This window comes from Oncorhynchus tshawytscha, linkage group LG09 (assembly GCF_018296145.1).
Source record: "Oncorhynchus tshawytscha isolate Ot180627B linkage group LG09, Otsh_v2.0, whole genome shotgun sequence".
Lineage (NCBI taxonomy): Eukaryota > Metazoa > Chordata > Actinopteri > Salmoniformes > Salmonidae > Oncorhynchus > Oncorhynchus tshawytscha.
In genome coordinates this window covers 48269306-48284157 of record NC_056437.1, presented here as the reverse complement: position 1 = coordinate 48284157, position 14852 = coordinate 48269306, and the positions used below count along the sequence as shown (strand labels likewise).

General features: G+C 40.5%; 1 protein-coding gene across 5 annotated transcripts in view; it reads left to right on the top strand.

The window, feature by feature from the left end:
• LOC112258067 (general transcription factor II-I repeat domain-containing protein 1-like) overlaps nt 1–14852 on the top strand; it is a 48355-nt gene that overhangs the window by 22994 nt on the left and 10509 nt on the right. For all 5 annotated transcript variants that reach the window (XM_024432158.2, XM_024432159.1, XM_024432155.1 and 2 more), the window contains exons 4-14: nt 770–946; nt 1830–2016; nt 2166–2497; nt 2863–2946; nt 4329–4412; nt 4746–4929; nt 5784–5809; nt 5982–6108; nt 6423–6466; nt 6860–6940; nt 10308–10427. In XM_024432158.2, the coding sequence (XP_024287926.1) occupies nt 770–946; nt 1830–2016; nt 2166–2497; nt 2863–2946; nt 4329–4412; nt 4746–4929; nt 5784–5809; nt 5982–6108; nt 6423–6466; nt 6860–6940; nt 10308–10427 (1446 nt within the window). The remainder of the gene's footprint in view (nt 1–769; nt 947–1829; nt 2017–2165; nt 2498–2862; nt 2947–4328; nt 4413–4745; nt 4930–5783; nt 5810–5981; nt 6109–6422; nt 6467–6859; nt 6941–10307; nt 10428–14852) is intronic.

The following is a 14852-nucleotide window of genomic DNA, read 5'->3' as shown; positions in this document are numbered from 1 at the left end:
TGGCATCAACTCAACTCGCCGTGTTTGGAGGAGGAAGAATGCTGCCTATGACCCCAAGAACAACATCCCCACCGTCAAACATGGAGGTGGAAACATTATGCTTTGTGGGTGTTTTTCTGCTAAGGGGAAAGGACAACTTCACCACATCAAAGGGGCGATGGACAGGGCCATGTACCGTCAAATCTTCGGTGAGAACCTCCTTCCCTCAGCCAGGGCATTGAAAATGGGTCATGACAATGACCCAAAACTCACGGCCAAGGCAACAAAGGAGTGGCTCAAGAAGAAGCACATTAAGGTCCTGGAGTGGCCTAGCCAGTCTCCAGACCTTAATCCCATAGAAAATCTGTGGAGGGAGCTAAAGGTTTGAGTTGCCAAACATCAGCCTCGAAACCTTAATGACTTGGAGAATATCTGCAAAGAGGAGTGGGACAAAATCCCTCCTGAGATGTGTGCAAACCTGGTGGCCAACTACAAGAAACGTCTGACCTCTGTGATTGCCAACAAGGGTTTTGCCACCAAGTGCTAAGTCATGTTTTGCAGAGGGGTCAAATACTTATTTTTCTCAGTAAAATGCAAATCAATTTCTAACATTTTTTATGTGTTTTTCTGGATTTTTTTGTGTTCTGTCTCACTGTTCAAGTAAACCTACCATTACAATTTATAGACTGATCATTTCTTTGTCAGTGGGCAAACGTACAAAATCAGCAGGGGATCAAATACTTTTTCCCCTCACTGTATGCCTTTAGTTTCTCATGCTTGATTCTTTCAGGGGTGCACTGTCTGCAAGGACTGACCACAGTGAATGCCCATGCCAAAGTCCAGGAGAGTGAATTCAGCAAGCTTGGCAAAGAGGGCGGGCACGGCAAACAAAGGGCGTCAACAGATGCCCACTCTAACATCTTTGTCTTGAGGAAAATGGTGGAGGAAGTCTTCAGTGTGCTTTACAGTAAGGGCTTCAACATACCTCGCCAAACAAAGATATCATTTTTTTAGGCCTGCGCTATCGGAATTATTTCTATTTTCTAATTTAACTTCCTAATTTCTACCTTCTCATGATTGAAATCAAATGTCAAACACATGATTGAATGTTAATATTTACAGTCATTTGACATGCAACGAAGTTTCAGATGAAACGTTCCTTTTCTAATCTCTACCTTCTCATAACTAAAATCCTATTTCTGACACGTGATTGAATGTTTTTCTATTGTCAAATCAAACTTTATTTGTCTCGTGTACAGGGTGCAACCGTTGTAAAACAGTCCAGCGAAATGCTTGCTTACAAGCTGTTTCTCAATAATGCAGCTTGTAAGTAAGCATTTCACTGGACTGTTTTACACATGTTGATTTTTAAATTTTTTATTTCTTGTGCTTAGTAATTCATTTACGTCTGTCCCTCATTTTAAGGTCAACCCTCTTATGTGAACTAAACTCTCATTTATTATTGTGGAACTATTCCTTTAAAAAAAAGAAAAAATCTAAAGAAACATTGAACATCTAATAGTCAAATCATAGTGTAAAATCAGGTGGAGCTTGCATTCAATTGCCACTTCCTGTTGCACACAGCAAGCTTCCATTCCTCCTGCCACAAGGGGGTTTTATGGCTGATTTAAGATGAAATCATCAACCTTGTTACTGTCAACCCTGTAACTTTCTTTGGCACATAATAGGAACTTAATATAGTTTTTTTTTGAGATGGGGATAACTAATAGTTTTATGATGTTGACATAATTTTAAAATTAGGTGAAATCAAAAAAACATTTCAAGACAAGACATGGAATGTTGCCATTTACAGACATTAGACATGCTGTATGTATGTGATAATTTTCCAGGTGAGGCTGTTGGGAAGAGCAATAGCCTAGTCCCTGTGCCTTATGAGTGGATCCTGAAGGACCCCAGCTCTGTGGTGGCCCATGGCCTGCCTGAGGGGATCGCCCTGAGGAAACCTGCTGAGTATAACACCAAGACCTTAATGAAGATCCTGGAGCAGAGCAACCGCATCTACTTCACTGTCAAAAGGTGATCTCACTCCATACAGTACTTCATGACGTACCTGCATAAATGGCAGAAGTAAGGCAGCATAATTAGGATTGATCCAGGGTTGGTCTTGTTATTGACACACAGCTTTATCTTCTCCTGTTTCCTTCTTCTTCATCATCTGTTTATAGGGGAACAGAGGAGCCTTTGCGCGAGGCTAAGTCCAGTGCCGGCAACGTCAGCAACCACAACTCCTTCTCGGACACTACCAAGATCCTAGCCAAACACGGCCCAGCCTCCAAGCCTGCCTCCACCGCCCAGGAATTGTCCACCGCATCAGTCTCGGCCAGCAACTCCATGCTCCACAGCTTCTTGTATGGCATGCCCATGTCCTCCCTGCCGCACCCTGACGGCAAGCTGGACCTCAAGCCCACGTCCCTCCTCAACCTGGACAAAGACCGCCTGGGGGCCTGGGTGGCAGGGGCGGAGAAAGGGACGGCCGCCAAGGACAGTTCCGACAATGGTAAGATGTATAACGTGACCCCACAGGAAGAAGCTGTTGCTGAGGTAGCAGATGATGGACATCCAGGTTACTACTGACAAACCCTTCACCATTTTGAGTCACCGTTCATTTTCTGTTTCTGTAATTTAATTAATTTGGCAGGGTTACTATTCTCCCTGTCATTTTTGCTAGTGGTTATACTACTGGCTGTCATTTCACATAATTTATTTGATCGAGAATCACTTTTGATTATGGACATTTTCATTTTTCAAAATTTGCTTCGCCTTGAAAGCATAATTTAATGGCTTTAAATAGGCTTTAAAATGTGCTTTTGATGCTACGCTTGTATGTTTATCAATGTTTAATTTCTGGCATTTTGCGGATAGTACTCCAGGGGGAGTTGGGCCAGAGTCCTCCCAGCATCCACGTCTCCAAGCGCCTCCTGTTTTCCCTCGTACATGAGAAGTCAGGTAGGCTTGAACTGGAACTGGACACAGACAGTAGGCCACATACTTTTCTCACCAACCCGTTTGTGCTGTCTCAGATATTTTCCATTCACATTGTTGATGGATGTAGCATCTATGGTGGATGTGTAACAGGTACAGCTTAGCTCAGTTTGACTCTGCCCAGTAGTGTGAAACATTTTTTTTTAAAGAGGTCTTTGGGCATCTCACCCCACCCCCCTGCCAGACAATACATATACTTTACATCCGGGTATAGACAATCTCTCAAATGTGGTCTTAGAGAATGACTTGTCGGCTCACTTAATGGCTCTTTTTTTCATGTGAATCCCACATTGCAGTTTATTAAAAACCAATGGTTTTTCCCTCACGCTATAGACTTCTCTCCTTTGTTGTATGACATGATTGAGAATTATAGTTTTTAATTTGTTAAACTTTGATTTCATATTATTTTTTACATTTTACACAGTGGTATGGCATTTCCAAAAGATATTGCAGATTAGAGTGAAGCAAAACAGTGCACTCACACAGAGTATCTGCACATGTGCACAGTTGTGCTTCATGCTGCTGGAACATGATAGCTGCCAGACCAAAACAGTGTGAAGTTTATGCTAGCGTGTCATACTCTAAGTTGTTGCGGAAGTCTGATTTGAATTATTTTCTCATTCAACTTTGTCAGAGTTTATTCTACATAGTAAATTATTGGGTGGGCCGTCTAAGGCCATACAGTATATTTTTAGAAAGACATTTTGGGGTTGGTAAAACGCATTCAGTGTTAACTTTAAGGGATATTTTGGCACTTAGGTCCTTTATCTACTTTCCCAGAGCCACAAATTATATTCTAATTTAATTCCTTATACCTGTAAATTCCATTCCAATGTTTAGGTAAAATGTAATTCCAAATTCAATATTATTCCACAAATTCAATTCCGTCAGGCTGATAATGTAATTGTTCAGATAGCCTAGCTAAACTGGAAATATAGGAATAGCAGTTAAAATGATCTAAAACAAATCCTGTAGTCAGTTGTTGATACTAAGTGCATTATTTCCATTAACTGGGAAATATACAAATATTGAATTCAAATTCAATTCCAAAGATTTCATTTTTTACAATTCAAATAGAATTTCAATTCCATAACTTGACCATTTTTGAAATTTGAATTGATTTCCACATAAATGTTCCACTTCATGATTGAATTCAATAATTGAATAGGAATTTCAAATTGATTTGGATTTGACCCCAACCTTGATAACCACCACCAAAGCCCCTTTTTGATTTAGAAAAAAACCCTCAGTGTACATGTGGAAAGTAGACATACAGATTGAAGAACTTTTATTTTTCTTCACCTATTTCTTTTAATGTTTACGTTATTCTCTTTTGCGCTCAACAGAAAAATGGGATTCGTTCATTCGAGAGACAGAGGACATCAACACGCTGAGAGAATGTGTGCAGATCCTGTTCAACAGTCGCTATGGTGAGATGGTCAACCACAATTTCTCAGCATGGTTTCCTATTGTAGGGCATTAGCAACAAACACTTTTAGGGTTTTAACAACTTTCCAGTTTCCCGGACCCAGATTAAGGTTAGACCCAGTCCAAAAAGTACTTTCAGTGGAGATTCTCTGTGAAAACGTCCCTTATACAATTTAGAAAAAAATGTTTTGCTATAGAATGCTTGTGTTTAGTCAGTTTCCAGCTGTCATTACTGCATATAAATCTATCCATACGTTATACCCTTATTAAGACCGCATTGTAGGGCCTCATGATTGAAATCCGTCAATGATTTCTGACAACCCCCTTATTTTCAGCGGAGGCCCTGGGCTTGGACCACATGGTTCCAGTGCCGTACCGGAAGATAGCCTGCGACCCAGAGGCTATGGAGATAATTGGCATCCCAGACAAAATCCCCTTCAAGAGGCCCTGTACCTACGGAGTACCCAAACTCAAACGCATCCTTGAGGAGCGCCACGGGGTCCGCTTTGTAGTGAAAAGGTAAACACTGATCTGAGATCAGTCTGGAAAAGTCTGTCATTTTTCTCTCTCATTCTTCCCTCCAAAAATAAGAGATTGCACTGTAGTGTGTAGTGCACCCATATAAGGGCTGCATAACACATAATTCCTGGGTTGTGTTCAATTAGGCTCCCAATCTTTTATTTTTTTTACTGAAACAGGGAAGAACTACAACTAATGCAGTTGTCCAATAAGAAACATGCCCTAATGAAAACAATCCTTTTTGAGGACCACAAAAGAAGGCACAGCATCTCATCTATCTCTAATTTCCTATTTGGAAAACTGAATCAATGAAGGCAGAAGTGTCAAACCAGGCCATCTGTCGGTTAAATACCCTGCCCTCCTCTAATAGACAATGCCCCGCTGACTGGTAACCACCACCACACAGCATGGTGCCTCCTGCTTTCTGGCATATTGAGCCAAAGTCTCGCTGTCATTCAACCCATTTGATGAAATAAATGTAGATTGGGCAACAGGCTTAGTTTGAGTTAACACCGGTATCAGCGCATGGCCCATGCACAAGGCGAGATGGGCATGCCATTAATGTTAATACAATTAGAGCAGATTGAAGATCATATTTTTATCCAGGAGAGATACACTCCTGACTTTGTTTTTGATATTTGTTGTTGTTACTGTTGTTTATTCAAGATGGCCCAGATATAGACCGTGTAGAGATGTCTGTTTAATCTCGTGACATGTTGTCTGTTCAGTTCCCTTGTTGACATGTGCACTGTTGTTCACCAACAGTTTACTACAGGGTGCCCTCCTTACTTGACTGTTATCAATGATCAATAATCACATTTATAAACAATAACAACCCTCTGTTCTCATTCCAGAATGTTTGACGAAAGGATTTTCACAGGTAATACTGAGTATATTTTCATCTTGCATTGTTGATTTCTAAAGAAGCCCTTAGCATGCCTTTTAGCAATGGCATGTCCTTATTTTTCTTCTGATACCATGGATGTTTAGCTGTAATAGCTTGTAGTCCATCATGGCTGATCTGATTGATTCTGTTATGTTGTGTCACAAAGCTGCTGGTAAGGTGGCCAAGGAGGAGGGGAAGCATGACATAAACTCCACCTTTGAGAACGGTTTCCCTGACAACCTCCAGGTCCCGTCGGCTGCACTGGAGCTGGTCACCAATCCTCACAGCAGCAGGTCTGTACGCAAATCCTAGGACTTAGCCAGTAATGTAGAGGGTGTAGTGACGCAAGATGTTATTTGGAATCATCAGAAAAATCTGTTCCGCACCTGATTTAGCCAATCTGCATCCAGAGCTATAACGGACAATTAGATCAGAAGACAATACAAACAAACCTTTCAACCCGTTGTAATATATTGATAGAGCCATTCAGTGAATGCTACATGTCTATCACTTGGTAATGGAAGGCCATACCCTGACACACAATAATTTATCTATGCTAATGAATTTATGTTATAATTCGAAATTGTGCATTTGTTTTCCTTTTCAGATCTACAAGCTCTTGTGTGAGTCCATTGGCTGACTGCGAAGCAGGTTAGTGACAAGGCAATGCTATAGCATACTATAGTAATACTTTCATGCAAACCCAATAGGTGAACACAGGTTAGCACTCCTTTTTACAGTAGTCTAATACGTTTCATTTTGCATATCCACTCTTTAACTGTCCCTTGGGATTCGCAAATGAAAAGTTAAGCCATCTGATACAGAACATACTTACTTAAAGCATTTGAAACACATCTATGAAAATCCAATGTCACACATTCTGGGAGAAAGATCTAGCTTTACCTCAGATCGAACCATATTCCCTATATAGTGCACTACTTTTGACCAGAGCCCCTTGGTCCCAGGTCAAAGTAATGCACTATATAGTGTGCCATTTGGGAGGCAGCACTGCTATATGAACTGTTTTTACTGTTACTCTTTAAGGGCCTTCAGGAGATTGTATTCCCTTGAAAAAGATTAAAACGGAACCCCCAGATGGAGAAATCATCCAGGTGACTGTACCAGGTAAGTGGTGCGCCTCCGTCATTATAGTACCTTTTGAAATAGCTTTAGCTGTTAAACCAGATAGCATCTGGGGAGCAGCATGTCAATATAGCGTAGAAATGCAGTACCAGTCAAAAAGTTTGGACACACTTACTCATTCCAGATTATTTTTATTTTTACTATTTTCTACATTGTAGAATAATAGTGAAGACATCAAAACTATGAAATGACACATGGAATCATGTAGTAACCAAAAAAGTGTTACACAAATCAAAATATTTTTTTATATTTGAGATTCTTCAAAGTATGACAGCTTTGCACACTCTTGGCATTCTCTCAACAAGCTTCATGAGGTAGTCACCTGGAATTATTATTATTTTTTTCACTTTTATTTAACCAGGTAGGCTAGTTGAGAACAAGTTCTCATTTGCGACCTGGACAAGATAAAACAAAGCAGTGTGACACAGACAACAACACAGTTCCACATGGAGTAAACAATAAACAAGCCAATAACACAGTAAACAAATCAATGTCACAGTAGAAAAAATTAAGTTTATATACAGTGTGTGCAAAAGGCATGAGGAGGTAGGCAATATATACGCCATAGGAGCGAATAGATCTGGAAGGAAAGGCGGCCAAATGAGGTGTTGGCTTTGGGGATGATCAGTGAGATATACCTGCTGGACCGTGTGTTACGGATGGGTGTTGTTATCGTGACCAGTGAACTGAGATAAGGCAGAGCTTTACCTAGCATATACTTATAGATGACCTGGAGCCAGTGGGTTTGGCGACGAATATGTAGCGAGGGCCAGCCGACTAGAGCATACAGGTTGCAGTGGTGGGTGGTATAAGGTGATTTGGTAACAAAACGGATGGCACTGTGAAAGACTGCATCCAGTTTGCTGAGTAGAGTGTTAGAAGCTATTTTGTAGATGACATCGCCGAAGTCGAGGATAGGTAGGATAGTCAGTTTTACTAGGGTAAGTTTGGCGGCATGAGTAAAGGAGGCTTTGTTGCGAAATAGGAAGCCTATTCTAGATTTGATTTTTGATTGGAGATGTTTAATATGAGTCTGGAAGGAGAGTTTACAGTCTAGCCAGACACCTAGGTATTGCATTTCAATTAACAGGTGTTAATTTGTGGAATTTATTTCATTAATGAGTTTGAGCCAAACAGTTGTCTGGTGACAAGGTAGAGGTAGTATACAGAAGATAGCCCTATTCCATATAAGTCCATATTATGACAAGAACAGCTCAAATAAGCAAAGAGAAACGACAGTCCATCAATACTTTGAAGGTCAGTCGATCTGGAAAATGTCACAAACTTTGAAAGTTTCTTCAAGTGCAGTTGTAAAAAAACATCATTAAAAAATGGAAGACCCAGAGTTACCTCTGCTGCAGAGGATACATTCATTAGAGTTACCAGCCTCAGAAATTGTAGCCCAAATAAATGCTTCAGAGTTCAAGTAACTGAAACATCTCAACATCAACTGTTCAGAAGAGACTGCGTGAATCAGGCCTTCATGGTCGAGTTGCTGCAAAGAAACCACTACTAAAGGACACCAATAAGAAGAGACTAGTTTGGGCCAAGAAACACGAGCAATGGACATTAGACCGGTGGAAATCTGTCCTTTGGTCTGACGAGTCCAAATTTGAGATTTTTGGTTTCAACCGCTGTCTTTGTGAGACGCAGAGTAGATGAACGGATTATCTCCGCATGTGTGGTTCCCACCGTGAAGCATGGATGAGGATGTGTGGGGGTGCTTTTCTGGTGACACGGTCTGTGATTTATTTTGAATTCAAGGCACACTTAACCAGCATGGCTACCACAGCATTCTGCCATCCCACCTGGTGGGTGCTCATTTGTTTTTCAATGACCATCAGGCTGTGTAAGGGCTATTTGACCAAGAAGGAGAGTGATTGAGTGCTGCAGATAACCTGGCCGCTACAATCACCTGACCTCAACACAATTGAGATGGTTTAGGATGAGTTTGACCGCAGAGTGAAGGAAAGCAGCCAACAAGTGCTCAGCATATGTGGGAACTCCTTCATGACTGTTGGTAAAGCATTCCAGGTGAAGCTGGTTGAGAGAATGCCAAGAATGTGCAGAGCTGTCAAGGCAATGAGTGGCTGCTTTGAAGAATCTAAAATAAAACATATTTTGATTTGTTTAACACTTTTTTTGGATACTACATGATTCTATGTATTATTTCACAGTTTTGATGTCTTCACTATTATTCTACAATGTAGAAAAAAGTAAAAATAAAGAAAAACCCTTGAATGTAGTCTGTCCAAACTTTTGACTGGTACTGTATGTAAAAGGGGGTCTTGGAAAATGTTTTCTGTGTTTTAAGCGATCTGTCTTTTTCAGCCATATTTTTTTTTAAACAAATTCTTATTTACAATGACTGCCTAGGAACAGTTGGTTAGCTGCCTTGTTCAGGGGCAGAACAACAGATTTTTATCTTGTCAGCTCAGGGATTTAATCTAGCAACCTTTTGGTTACTGGCCCAATGCTCTAACCACTAGGCTAACTGCCGCCCCATTTTTGAGGGGTGCAAAATCCATTTGTCACCTAAATATCGCTGGATTGCTACTCTTTCATACTATTGCTTTTGCCTTTCATACTATTGCTTTTCCGTTACCGCTTTAACAATGTTGTGAAATTGGGAAAAGTTATATTTTAATGCAGTTGAAATGTTTACAAATTAGATGCGCTGAAATGAAAGCAACTTCCCGAAAACAAACATTTGGATTATAGTGATGTTATGTCTGATCTAGCTAGCAATGTAAAGTATGAATAGATGGGTGCAATATAGAGCCAAGCGTGTTGAATTTTTTTATCCAAGGGTATCCTGTTATTGACACACCTGTTGAATTATGCAAGAGAACGTGACAACAACAGTAATTAATGAGTTAGTCTAGACAGTGCAGGTAGGCCTAGACAGAACAAGTCTTTGGTGGTTGCAGCCCTGTTGCAGCCCTGTTCCACCCCTTTGTTAATGTATTCTGTTAAATAAAGGTTACATTTTTTATTTTTTTATACAAATGTATTCATGTCTGCGAATACACTGTGTGTTTATGCAAAGGAGGCACATGAAATTGTATTGGTTTTAACACAAAATATAAAAACAATGCCTGTTACCATTAGAAAATGTGCATATGAGTACATTCTAAGGAGAGAGAAAAAGTGACATTTGACAATAAATGTAATACCCGAGTTCCCATCCCTGAACTCCTCCAGTAAAACATTGTATGCGCTATAATTTTGTGAATAATTTTGTGAGCACCCTAACACTGCTGTCTGTCCCTAACTTACCCAGTACCCTAACACTGTGCCGCATGTCTTTATTAAGTACCCTAACCATGTGCCGTCTCTCCTCCCCCAGATGCCAGTGTTTCAGTGGAGGAGCCAAGTGAGCCTCGGGCTGACCCAGTTGCAGCAGCATTGTTGGCAGTGGCCACCCCGGCGCAGGCTGCTCCCTGCCGCCCTTTGGAGACCCACGCAGGTAACTGCAGCCTCGCCTTCCTTCTCCACCTCACGGCTGCACCAGGACAGCCCAGACCCGGCGCCAATGGGCCTACTACCGCCAACACAGTCTCTCCCTCTGTTAGGGAGCTAGATTACCAGCACACGTATGGGATCACTTTTCACAGATACTCCCTGCCTCCTTTCCCCCCCTCTCACACTTCCTACCCCACCCAGAGTCACTAGTACCCAGTATCATCTCTTACACCCCACCTACTCTCTGCCAAACCTGTAACACACTAAGGAAGTACACACACTGTCCATCAGTTTTTTTATTTTTTTTATCCCATTTTTTTTTATGGTATCGATTAATTTGGCTATCGTCTTTGGAAATCAGACCTTTTAAGAATGTTTTCATTTTAGAATCTGATGGATGGTGCGGAGATCTATTATCCATAAGCAATACCTCAGATTAAACACAGTTTTCACAGTAAAGCCTGTGTTCCCACAAAACATATTCAAAGAAAGATTGGTCAACAAATGACAACATTTTTGCAAACATCCAGATTAGAGGTCGACCGATTATAATTTTTCAAAGCCGATACCGATTATTGAGGGCCCCCCGAAAAAAAAAAAACCCGATACCGATTAATCGGCCGATTTTAAAATAAACATGTATTTTTAATTATGACAATTACAACAATACTGAATGAACACTTATTTTAACTTAATATAATACATCAATAAAATCAATTTAGCCTCATAAATAATGAAACACGTTCAATTTGGTTTAAATAATGCAAAAACAAAGTGTTGGAGAAGAAAGTAAAAGTGCAATATTTGCCATGTAAGAAAGCTAACGTTTAAGTTCCTTGCTCAGAACATGAGAACATATGAAAGCTGGTGGTTCCTTTTAACATGAGTCTTCAATATTCCCAGGTAAGAAGTTTTAGGTTGTAGTTATTATCAGAATTATAGGACTATTTCTCTACACGATTTGTATTTCATATACCTTTCACTATTGGATGTTCTTATAGGCACTTTTTAGTATTGCCAGTGTAACATAGCTTCCGTCCCTCTCCTCGCTCCTACCTGGGCTCGAACCAGGAACACATCGCTCCACAAAAGCCGCGGCCCTTGCAGAGCAAGGGGAACAACTGCTCCAAGTCTCAGAGCGTGTGACGTTTGAAACGCTATTAGCGCGCACCCCGCTAACTAGCAGATAGGCTTCAAGTCATAAACAGCGCAATGCTTGAAGCACAGCGAAGAGCTGCTGGCAAAACGCACGAAGGTGCTGTTTGAATGAATGCTTACGAGCCTGCTGGTGCCTACCATCGCTCAGTCAGACTGCTCTATCAATTCCTAGACTTAATTATTATAACATAATAACACACATAAATACGAGCCTTAATCCGGAAACTATCATCTCGAAAACAAAAAGTTTATTCTTTCAGTGAAATACGGAACCGTTCCGTATTTTATCTAACGGGTGGCATCCATCAGTCTAAATATTCCTGTTACATTGCACAACCTTCAATGTTATGTCATAATTACGTAAAATTCTGGCAAATTAGTTCGCAACGAGCCAGGCAGCCCAAACTGTTGCATATACCCTGACTCTGCGTGCAATGAACGCAAGAGAAGTGACACAATTTCACCTGGTTAATATTGCCTGCTAACCTGGATTTCTTTTAGCTAAATATGCAGCTTTAAAAATATATACTTCTCTGTATTGATTTTAAGAAAGGCATTGATGTTTATGGCTCGGTACAGTCGTGCAACGATTGTGCTTTTTTCGCAAATGCGCTTTTGTTAAATTATCCCCCGTTTGGCGAAGTTGGCCTTCTTTGTTAGGAAGAAATAGTCTTCACACAGTTTGCAACGAGCCAGGCGGCCCAAACTGCTGCATATACCCTGACTCTGTTGCAAGAGAAGTGACACCATTTCCCTAGTTAAAATAAATTCATTTTAGCAGGCAATATTAACTAAATATGCAGGTTTAAAAATATATACTTGTGTATTGATTTTAAGAAAGGCCTTGATGTTTATGGTTAGGTACACATTGGAGCAACGACAGTCCTTTTTCACGAATGCGCACCACATCTATTATATGCAACACAGGACACGCTAGATAAACTAGTAATATCATCAACCATGTAGTTTTAACTAGTGATTTATGATTGACTGTTTTTTATAAGATAAGTTTAATGCTAGCTAGCAACTGACCTTGACTTCTTACTGCATTCGCGTAACAGGCAGGCTCCTCGTTGAGCAGGTGGTTAGAGCGTTGGACTAGTTAACTGTAAGGATGCAAGATTGAATCCCCGAGCTGACAAGGTAAAAAATCTGTCGTTCTGCCCCTGAACAAGGCTGTTTTGTTCAGAAATCCACAGGCTCGTGCAGGTCTTGACGGGCAGACGAAAATTCCAAATTGTATCCGTAAATTCGTAGAAACATGTCAAACGTTTTTTATAATCAATCCTCTGGTTGTTTTTACAATAAATAATCAATCATATTTCAACCGGACAGTAGCTTTTTCAATAGGAGAGAGAGAGAAAATGTCTGCTCCAAGCTGTTGCGCATGCAAAACTCTGCTGGCACCCAGCCATCTACTGACGCGAAGTGATCATTCTCGCTCATTTTTCAGAATAAAAGGCTCAAACTAAAGACTGTTCACACCATGTGGAAGCCATAGGGAAAGGAATTATGTTGATATCCCTTTAAATGGAGGGAAGGTATGCAATGGAACAGAGAGGTTTCAAAATAAGAGGCAATTCTTAGTTGGATTTTCCTCAGGTTTTTACCTGCAATACCAGTTCTGTTATACTCACAGACAATATTTTGACTATTTTGGAAACATTAGTGTTTTCTATCCTAATCTGACAATTCTATTATATTCTAGTTTCATTTGGGTATGTATTTCATCCAAACATCAAAATACTGCCCCCTACACTCAACAGGTTAACTGACTTGCCTAGTTAAATAAAGGTGTACAACAACAAAATCGGCCAAATTGGTGTCCAATTAATACCGATTTCCGATTGTTATGAAAACTTGAAATCGGCCCTAATTAATCGGCCCATTCCGATTAATCGGTCGACCTCTAATCCAGATCGGTTTCAGTTTCCTAATATAATAACTGCAATAGAAAACCTCTATTTATAAACAAATGTAATTTGAGAATTGACCAAAACTGGGTTTATTTTGTCCAGTTTGTGAGTTTCACTGAAGATATGTGTTTTTAATTTGGATTCTGTCTCAGGTTTGACGGTACAGTTCATGCACCCTACACAAATTCTTGTCTCAACCCCTGCCAACTTCCCCTGCAGCCCAACCCCCTACCCTAGTCACCCACGCCCTAGGCCTAAACATCCATCCCCAAGCCCTGATTGTAGTCGAGTAGCACGAGGTAACTAAGGACACTTGAGTACACTACATTCTCTTTCTGAACCTCAATTCTAAGTTGTGCTATACTTGTGGAGCTATACTAGCCTGAGTGCCAGTCTGTTTGTGCTATCATATCACTCATTGTCATGTTTGGCTCATTATTTGAACATTCGTAGAGAAGAGGAAAGAAAAGGAATTGTACTCAAGTGTCCATGCTAACCTCTTGTCTAGATCCTTAGACATTTTGTTTGTTTTATTTGGTTGCTGTGATGTTATGTTCAAGTTTTTTCTTTTCCAACGATGATCATGAAGGGAAAAAACACAGGTAAGTGCAGAAAAATATCATGCAATTGTTTTCAACATATTACCAGATTAACGAATTATGTACAACAATATCTTTGCCTTATGATCAATGGTGAGACACAATGTCAGGTTTTTTTCTGAATCAAAAGGTGGCATAGGTGGTGGGCGTGGCAGGGGGTGCATTCAGCCTGTCTGCACAGTTGAATTTTAGAGGGAAACGTTTTTTGCTGCAATTCTCCATGGAGTTGAGAGGACATGTTGCAGTTTTAAAGCTAATTTCCTGCAATTCTATGCATGTTGAGGTGTCTGTTACTTGAATTCTGTGAAGCATTTATTTGGGCTGCAATTTCTGAGGCTGGTAACTCTAATGCGCTTATCCTCTGCAGCAAAGGTAACTCTGGGTCTTCCTTTCCAGTGGCGTTCCACTGGAATGAGAGCCAGTTTCATCATAGCTCTTGATGGCTTTTACGACTGCACTCAAAGAAACTTTCAAAGTTCTTGACATTTTCCGGATTGACTGTTCTTCATGTCTTCAAGTAATGCTGGACTGTCGTTTCTCTTTGCTTTTTGAGCTGTTCTTGTCATAAAATGGACTTGGTCTTTTCCCAAATAGGGCTATCTTCTGTATACCACCCCTACATTGTCACAACACAATGCGCTCAAACACATTAAGAAGGAAATCAATTCCACAAATGGACTTTTTAACAAAGCACAACTGTTAATTGAAATGCATTCCAGGTGACTCCCTCATGATGCTGGTTGAGAGAATGCCAAA